Genomic DNA, 10,206 nt, shown 5'->3' with positions numbered 1-10,206 from the left:
GCTTTGCAGTTTCATGAGGTCCCATTTGTCAATCCTCGATCTTACAGCACAAGCCATTGCTGTTCTATTCAGGAATTTTTCCCCTGTGCCCATATCTTCGAGGCTTTTCCCCACTTTCTCCTCTATAAGTTTCAGTGTCTCTGGTTTTTTTGAAGAAGCCAAGAAATGGCTGCTTTCTCCACGTGCCAGCATTGCTCTCAGGAATGCCTTGTAACTATGTATTTTGAGGTGAAGTGATTGTGCTGTGGATCTGGGCTGGTGGTAGCATTTAAAGGATGGAATAGGCTACAAAGGGAAACAGAAGTCAGTTGTAAATTGATATCATTCTTTCAACTGTACAGGAAAATGCCATTTTTTATTAATAAAGCACTTCGAGGAGAGCTGACAGAGAAAACATTGCAGTTGTGTTTCCTGTTACTCATAAGCTATGCTATAATATTTCATGGCTTTCCTGCATTTTTTTATTCTTCCAAAGTATTCCATTTTTTTAATACTATGAATAATTTGTTTTTGAAAATGTGTTAAGTTTATGAAAACTATCTCCAAATCCAAATATATATGCTGCTGTCTTTCTGTTTCTAGATTCTATATATTAAGCATAGGATATCTTATTTTTTTTCAAATTCTACTAGAATAATATTTGTATTATTGATGATTTCTGCTACACTGATGGAGATAAAAATCCTACCAGCTCTTGTTTGATTTGTAGACCTCAAACGTCAAATTCTACTTGGTCAGTTTTAGATGGTAAGCTCTTTTTTATTAATTCAATATTTCTTATACAAAAGTCTTGGAGTGATTTTAAGCTATAACTGATATTAATGTATTTGAGATAGATGAACAATGTATTTAATCTCTCATTACTTCATAAATTTATTTGCTTTAAAAAGTCAAAGGACAGGAGTAAGTTTTTATATGTGGTCTTGAACACCAAATAACAAGACTTTGGCTAATAATAGGTTCATATGTGTTTATATCAAGTGATTTCATAGCTCTCTTAATTTGTGACTATACCCTCGATGGTGATACAATGATAAAACTGATAAATGATGTATATCTTAGAACTTACTCTAGTATTGAGTGATATAGTACTATATATAATTTATATCACTATACACTAATAGGCTATAAGATATGTATTTTAATATTTAATAATGAATATTTGAATACTTCATAGAAGAATAAAATGAGAATTCTTTATTCAGATGCACATGATTTCCTATATCTAACTTTACTTTGTTCAGTTTTATGGCAAAGAAATCAACTATTTCAGCTCCAATGGATATGGATCTATCATTTGATATTTAAGTTATTTAGCCTCAGTACTCTATAAAGTGCCTTTCAATACCTCTCTTCTGTGACTTGATAAATACGCATACAAATAAGTTAAGGATCCACTTTTCTATCCAAAAGGTACCACAAATAGTGGTCACATGTCATAAGATCTTCACTTTCCTAAGCCTATGGAATTTCATGTATATGTTTGACTTCTTTCCTCGTGTGTGATCAGGTATTGTTAACTACATGGGATAGTAAGATGCAGCAAGACATGACACTCAGAGCCTATATAACCTTATCTATAATTAATACAGCTTTATATTTACATGCCATTATTTATGTAATTTCTATTACTTTGTTAGATTTTTTTTTCATAGTCATTGTTTAGCAACAAGATTTATAGAACATTAGCCAATGCTAGTGAACATTTGAGGGAAAATAGCAAGAGTGGTAAAGAAAACGGAGACTGCCTTCGAGTTTGAGTCTTTCTTTCTTTCTTGTTTGTTTGTTTGAGACAGAATTTCTCTGTGTAGCTCTGGCTGTCCTAGAACTCACTCTGTAGACCAGGCACTAACTCAGAGATCTGCCTGCCATTGCTACGTGAGTGCTAGGATTAAAGGTGTGTGTTGCTGGTGAGTCTTTCTTTTAACAGCTATGGTATGACTGATTTGTGAGTATCTATCATGTTTAGTGGTATAAGTAAGTAGTCTTAAAAATGTGAAGGGTGAGGGAAATAAGGTCAATAAAGAGACAGCTTTCAAAATCATACAGGGACATATTGGGAGCTGGACCTGAGGTGTCTTAGCACCAGTGCATCATGTGTACACATAATACACTTATCGTCCAATGCCATAGTATGATTGGATCTCATACTTATGTTTAGCTAATAAGCAAGGAAAGTACATATGTTAAAATAGAAGACAGTTAAAAGTATACTTTGGAATGTTTTCTGAGTATAAAAAGAGCATTCCTTATTCCCAACACAGCTTCAGTAAGGGGTGCATGTGTTTGGACACTGGAAAGAGCTCAGGGATAGGAGTTTGATCTGTCTGTTCACTCCCAATTATTATAAATGGGGAAGTAAACAGAGTGAAAGACACGCTTCGATTTGGATGAGGAGTATAGTCATAGAAAGTAATGGGAGGTGCAGAGGGGTAAAGTGAGGCTGAGAGTACACACAGATAGAGTAATAGGGTCCATGATACCCAGGATGCCCAAGCAGTGGAATGGTCAACAGAAAACTATTTAAGACAGAGGAATGCATCCAAACTGCAGAGTGCAAAACTGTCTGCATGCTATGCTGTATCCTAAGTATTTTTAGACTAGGCTTGCAAAACTGACCCTGAACCCACCAGTCACTTTTATACTTACATAGAATTATATGTCATTTATGAAAAAAAGAAAAAAAATAGCAGCTCATAGAACTTTAAGCAGAATTAAGTCCCTATTAGGCATTTGCCCCTGTGGAAACTATCAGAATTCTTTCCTTTTTATGCAGGTACAGGGTTAAATGCTTTCTCTGTTACAGATAACCAGCCCCCCATGATTCAAACACTGCAAGACAAATTAGAGACATTTTATGGTGAAGACTTTGAATACCATTTCATGGCCTGGGATCCAGAAGGCTCTGAGATACGTTTTACATTGGATTCTGGTCCTGATGGAGCAGCTGTTTCCTCTGAGGGACTTCTTACATGGAAAACAGAGTCACAGACTCCTCAGACGTTCACTCTCCGCCTTAAGGATGATTGTGAGGCTGAATCTACAGTCACAGTGGAGGTCAGAGTTATAATTACATAAATGTCACTGGATCTTTTACAAATACAACCGCTTTATTTTAAATCCTAGCACAAGGCATAAATTTACTGTCAGAGGGCAATGAAGATATTAAACTTTACATGATTGTATTACATGTTGCTTGTAAGAGCATAATACGTTAAGGATACTCTTAATAAGCCCTGAAACACGGGTCTAAATTGATAGCCAACATCATGCTCTCTACTTGCAGACAAGGATGGGTATCTCAGTCATTTCCACTTCCAATGAAGGCCTGACTAAAATAAGATTGATAACTACATCTTTTTCCTTCAAATGAGAGAGTCTTGAATGTGGAATTAGAGACCACAAATAGAGGAAGAAAACATGAAAGAACTAATTGACAAGTTTTCCTTTATTGATATGTGTCTGTCATGAGGCTTAAATTCTTATAAACTTGTGATGTGCACGTGCTCTTGAAGGTTTGCATGCATATTTTCACACAGACACATGTAATAAACTGCTTGGCCATATTAGCCTAGCAACTGAAATTATTGTCTGCTCTTAAACTGCGATAACATGGGTGGCTGACTGCCTTCCACATTACTGATTTTGTTTCCTAGTGTTCTGTTTGCATTTAGAGAAGGATGATTCTGTCCATGGGGTAGGGTGCTACTTACCTAAAAAGTATGTCCTTGGGAATATGAGGAAGGAGGAAGATAAATTCAAGGCCACTTGAAACTATTGTTGTATTTATTTTAAAAATAAGAAAATAAAAACAAATTGTTCTACTCAGAACATTTCTAAAAGCATCCCACAAAGCACCTATATATTATTAGCTTTGCTCTTGAAAGGGGACATGATTTTTTTTAAACAAGAATTTTGCAGGGAAACATGGCTTGATGATCCATGTCACAGAAGCCCTCATGCTTATCCTGATTTCATAATCAGGGTGATAACTAAAGATAATTTTATTCAAAATAACACATCCAGTACTTTTCTTTTTTAGGTGACTGTGAAGTCTTGTGGCTGCTTGAACGGTGGATCATGTGTGCCTGATAGAAAATTCCCTCCAGGAAGCGGAGCCTACCTTTGTGACTGCTTGCCTGGTTTTTATGGTGATCTTTGCGAGTCTGAAGCCAGGGAGTGCCACTCCAACCCTTGTGGCCTTGGCAAATGTATTAGAGGCTCACACAGTTACTCCTGTGACTGTCCTCCTGAGCTCACAGGTCAGTTTGGGTTCCTCATGAACTAAATGAGAATGTGAATAAATTAGAAAGAAAATTTCCTTGCAATATTCTTTTGGGAAACCATACAAATCTATTTTCTTAAGATTTTAAACCACATTTTTAAGAGTCTGGTAAAAAGTAACATAGACATAAACATTGCATATATCCTCTGATAACTTTAAATTGTGAACTACTTTCAAACACTTCTGCACTTTAGCTTTCATATATTCTTGTGATTTTGTCCATTTTATGATTCTAACAGCAATTAAGGAAACTCAATTGTATGTTTATAGGCATTTCTACATCTTTTTGGCAAGTAATAATACATTTAAGTGTATTGATATTGAAATATAGATCAGGGAACCCAGTGGAAGAGGAGGCAGAAGGAGCATGTGAACCAGAGAATGTGGAGAACACGGCTCTCTAAGTCAACTAAGGAAAGGTTGTATGAACTAACAAAAGCTAAATCCGGAAGCTCAGGGCCTACAAGGGTCTGCACTAGGTCCTTTGGGCATATATTCTAGCTTTCAGTGTAGGATATTTGTGGGACTCATAATATGTGAATGAATGGGTCTATGAATCTCATACATTTGTTTGGGGTTCATTTACTTCTGTTGGTTTGTGTTGACCAACTTCCATGTGATGGTTTTTGCTTTATCTTTTTATATTTTATTTTGTTTAAAAACAGAGAAATATTTGCCTAAAGTATATTTAAAAGAAATATAACATAGGAGAATAAAAATTTTATTCTCTTTCAGGAGAATAAAAATTTTATCACATAAGAAGTGTTTTGTTAGTAATTTACTAACTTAGCAACATCATGGGTTAAATCAGAGTTGGAAACAAATGAAATGCAAGCCTAGTCACTAATTCATTACTTGTCCTAAAATATCTGATTCTAAAAATGAACATATGATAATAATAAGCCTTTAATTCATCAAAGACTTGAAGGTCATGTATGAATAGCTTTTTGGGTATTGAGATATAATATTAGACTAATATACAGTCATTGAGCTGAGTTTTTGAACTAATCAGTTTTAACATAGATGAGCAAAGCAGAAAATTTATTGTATTTAACTTTTTTATTATTTTAAAATTACCACTTAGACATATGAAGCATAGACATGCCATTGATTTTGTGTTATGGACTATATTTAAAATTATCCAAATATTAATTTCTCCAAAGTATATGTATAACAAGGACTCTTTTCTTTCATATTATGAATTTATTTCTTCAAATAAGATGCTAAGCATATCAAAGTATCTTATTGGGAAAATTTTGCCTTTTTTGACATGTAACATTAAAATGTTCAGAGTCTAGTACTTTGAATGAATAAGTCATTCTTAACATTAATGAAAAACATTCTAAGCTACCATTTAAAATTTGAGTTTTTAAAGAAAAGTATAAATTTTATAATTACATTATATAATTATGTATCATATACTATAATTCTTACCTCATATATTAATTGACTTGTTTCTTGAGACACATCTTGTTGTGTTACTTATCCTGACCAACTCAAAGGCTTCCTATCTACCCCTACCTGGTGATGAGACTAACCACCATATTTATAGAAAAAAAATAAACTTACATGTGTGAAGAGTTGAGTTGAATATTAAAAGAAGTCTAAGTGATTTTATATTTGATTGTATAGTAGGTTTTAAATAAATAGTAAATGTGTTCCATTCCTCAGTAGAGGTATGGAAGTGCTAAATAAAGGAACAGAAGCCAGACAGGTACAGGCTTATAGTCCCAGAACTCAAGAGGCAGCAGGATGACACATTTTAATCTCACCTGAGCTACATAGCTAATACCAGGAATGTATAAGTAATAAAACAATGGGATGTTAGACATTAAATAATTTGAACTATTGGTCTGTTTCCTATAGGCAAGAACTGTGAGAAGGATGTAGATGAGTGTGAATCCTGGCCTTGTTTCCCAGGTGTGGAATGCATCAATGTCTTTGGTTCCTATCATTGTGGTCCATGTCCAGAAGGGTTTCAAGGTGATGGGACCACGTGCAATGGTAATAGCCCTTGCTTGCTGCTGTGTTTTTGCTGCGTTTATCTACTTCAGGTCACTTAATGGCATTTTTTTCCATTCACATGTTTCTTCAGAATATATGCATCATGTTACATGTAGAACTAGATGCACAAGAGAGCAAAGTGTATCTCATATGTCCTCACATTTAATTAGCATGTGTTAGTAAGAGAGGTGATTAGTAGATCCATGGTGCCAAAAAGATGCTTTGTATATTTTAAATGAAGGACACACAAGAGGCATCGTTCCTACCAGGAAGGATAATGGAGATTTAAAAAGAAGCATGGAATGAGTGGAAAGAGAGAAAGGCGTGTGGGGAGAAGACTATCTATATGAAGGTCAAGAGAGAGGACTGAGTTAAAGATGAACTCTTATGGTTATTATCCAAGTAGACAGAAATTTTAGAGGGAAGGGGACACAAGAAACTGAAGGTCATCAATATTTTAAAAGTGAGTCCCCGAAGACAGCATTAAAGAACTATGCATGTGTTATATTTAAGTGAATAAAGATCCTCTTCTTATGAGACATTTACTCATCACCCAGTCTTTATACCAAGGTGGGCTTCTTTGAGGTAACAAAGAAGAAAGCCTGTGAATCCTCCAACTTGTTTTCCATAAGATTAAAGTAATTAGCCCTAGAGTATTTTTGTGGAAAGATAATAATTGTATAATGTACCATGAAATATTTTCTTTTCTTTCACAATCTCTCCAATCTTAGATCTTATATTACAGAAAAAAAAACATTGGAAAAATCATTTTTCCTAATTCTGGAGTGTAGAAATTCAAGAGCAAAGGTGTAGTTTAATTGTTTTCATGAATATTGTCTTCTTGCCCATCAGACAATAGTGCCTCTGTGTGTGCTTTCTGGGTGCTCCTGCCTCTTCTTAGGACAATTATCTCCTTAGAGCATTTATGTACTTTCTCACCTTGTGCAACCAGAATCTCTTTTATAAAGGTTCTCTCGCCAAACACAGCTGTGTTTAGGATTCACACTTTTACAGATGAATTTTCAGGCATACAACTCATTTTAAATCTGAGGATTTATAAGGAAAAAAAACTTAACTTTGATCTAATTTCCAGTAGTGAAGTCCAAGAGACTCATGGATCCCAGATTTTGATTCATCAGATTTGGTTTGCATTAGGTGCATCAGATTATGTTTGGCCTACTGATTTTCAATTGAAACAGAGAGTTTTTTGTTTTGTTTTATTTTTGTTTTTCGAGACAGGATTTCTCTATATAGCCCTGGCTGTCCTGGAACTCACTTTGTAGACAAGGCTGGCCTTGAACTCAGAAATCCACCTGCCTCTGCCTCCTGAGTGCTGGGATTAAAGGTGTGTGCCACCACGCCCGGCTGAAACAGAGTTTTTAAATGACTTCACTACAAAACTGTGGTTCTCGTGAGGTTTGACAAAAGTGTTACTGAAGAAGAGGCTGGTGAGACTGCCAAAAAACATAAATCTCGTATTAGACCAATAGATTAAAATATCCCCAAGAAGTCCTGATCTTGGATCAGGTCTAGTTACAGAATACTTCCCAAATGTTTTCCCTATGACTAACAAGTTGTACCTCAGTTATTTTTACTTTTAGAAAGTTAACCTGAGGGTTATATAAGGTAACTCAAAATACATTTTTCCCTTGCTAACCTCCTGACTGCTCAGGTCTATATTACAGAAAAGTGAGCACAGTGACATTCAGGGAAGTTTATTAGTGGATATTCCATAGCTTTCAAACTTGTTAACTTTCTGTGTTACCTTTTGTATCCAAGTATGTTGCACATTCCTTGAAGGCTGGAACACTTTGATGACTCTTTATTCCTATATGGTTCTTAGAAATAAATGTTATAAACCACAGATAAATGAATGAATAACTTGGTATCAAATGTGGATAGGGTAGAACATTAATAAACATTCTAATGAACGTTTCTATTTATTTCTTTGCTCTTTAGACCTGAGCTTTCAACCACCATCAATGGAGACTTTACTGACGAACCCAAGCTTTACTCAGAGTCCTGCAACAACTTTCAATGAGTTATCAAACTCAATAGGCTCATCCCACTTGTCAGTAAAATCAGTTACCACTCAAATGGACAATGGGAAGAAGGGTGTTTCTCACCAGACACCAGCTTATGAGTATGCTGATCATGTTCTCAGTCCAGATCTTACTGTTGACGAACTTGAAGTTCCAGCACACAATGGTAGTTTTGCAAGCATCAACCCCAACAATTCTTTTGACCAGATAGACCCTGTCCAGAGCACATTTCCAACAGAGACAGGGGGACATAATACTCAAATTAGCAAACCTTTCCAAAATTTCTCTGGGCAAGAGTTTACATCATTGACTACTAAAGCAGAAATCACTACCTTGCCAGAAAAAAATGGATCAACCAAAATATCAAACTGCATAGAATCATCTTGTTTCCAGGGTGTTTCCTGTGTATCAACCACAGGTGGTCAATTCAAGTGTGGACGCTGCCCCTTTGGGTATTACGGAGATGGTATCACTTGTAGAGGTACTATGAGAATTTTTCACCATGCATAATGAAAACTAACTCACTAAAATTTAAGTAACTAAGAAGTACTTCTTTGCTGATTTCTACTCACTCTGTTTCCTTTAAAACATTTTAGAAAAAGTAGGTTTTCTGAATTGATTTTTAAAAATTACTGTTACTATTAAAAATAGTACTACATAAATATTAATAATACAGCTATACCCCCTCTATTCTAAGTTCTATAGTAACATTCTATTTTAACCATCATATAATCTATAATAACCTCATGTTTTGATTGCTATTTTCCATTTGTACAGATGACACGGCAGGTCTTTGTGAGTCTAGTTATCGAGTACCAAGCAGCTAAAGAGATGAAACACAGTTGTGAATACAAACCTGATCAGTATTGTGGCCCATATTCTTGTCAGTCCACAGTTGACATGTAACACTTTAAATTAATTCTGACTAATTCTGACATTATTGCTTATTTTCATAAACAGATTTTTCTGTATTGCCTCCAGCACTTTTGCCGTTCAAACAATTTTACAAGCATTGTTTATATGTTTGCTTTATATAGTCATTGTTTTTTTTAATACAAATACAAATTTTGGCTTTGGCAATGAAGAAGCTGTTTCTTGGGTGTTTTTCCATTGCTTCTACTATTGCTTTGTGAAGAGTAACTGCATCTTTTATGGTTAACAAAGACATCTCATATACTGTGGTTACATGAGAAGTGTTAAAGACCCAGTAGAATATGTCAAGTGACTCAAGATGTTTAGGGGAATCTAATCCCATTAGCTATTGAGTCCCTGGGACCTTGCTTTTTGGTTGAGCATCACTGTTCATCAATATTTAGTTGTATTCCATCTGAAACTCCACTGCACTCTGTCACACAAGTGGATGGATGGCTGCTTCCTCTACTGCAAGCTAGGGTTATTGGAATAATTGCCATATAATGTGCTTCTTTCTTACTCTAGTGATTTTTTTCTCAATCCTTCTAATCATGAAGCCAGTATAGGGAAAAGAATTATGGGTAAATGTAGTAGCTGTGCATTTAATACATCATTAAAATGTTTACATTAGAAAACTTCAGATTAGGGGTTGGAGTTCACTAATAAACATGGTGACTCACAATCATTATAACTCCAGTTCCAGGAGATTCTGTGCCCTCTGTTGGGCTCTATGGAAACTGCATTTTGCCAAACATCCACAATATTAAAAATTGTAAAACCAAAATAAGAAAAAGAAAAAGAAATTTGGGCTGGGTTGTGGTGGTGCATACCTTTAATGCCAGCAATTGGAAGGGAGGTAGATCTCCCTTTAAGTTTGAGGTCAGCCTAATATGTAGGGCAAGTTTCAGGACAGTCAAGGCTACATAAAGAAACCTTTTTTGGAGAGAGGGAGAGAGAGAGAGA

The 10,206-nt window shown here is 35.3% G+C and overlaps 1 protein-coding gene across 1 annotated transcript in view; it reads left to right on the top strand.

Moving 5' to 3' along the window:
- Positions 1-10,206, top strand: part of Vwde (von Willebrand factor D and EGF domains) — a 72,634-nt gene that overhangs the window by 45,800 nt on the left and 16,628 nt on the right. The window contains exons 16-20 of the mRNA XM_029478615.1: positions 633-747; positions 2,807-3,057; positions 4,043-4,262; positions 6,152-6,289; positions 8,249-8,827. Coding sequence (XP_029334475.1) covers positions 633-747; positions 2,807-3,057; positions 4,043-4,262; positions 6,152-6,289; positions 8,249-8,827 — 1,303 coding nt within the window. The remainder of the gene's footprint in view (positions 1-632; positions 748-2,806; positions 3,058-4,042; positions 4,263-6,151; positions 6,290-8,248; positions 8,828-10,206) is intronic.

The sequence above is a fragment of the Mus caroli genome, chromosome 6 (genome assembly GCF_900094665.2).
Source record: "Mus caroli chromosome 6, CAROLI_EIJ_v1.1, whole genome shotgun sequence".
Lineage (NCBI taxonomy): Eukaryota > Metazoa > Chordata > Mammalia > Rodentia > Muridae > Mus > Mus caroli.
The sequence above is the reverse complement of the archived record's forward strand: the minus strand, read 5'-3'. Positions and strand labels throughout refer to the sequence as shown.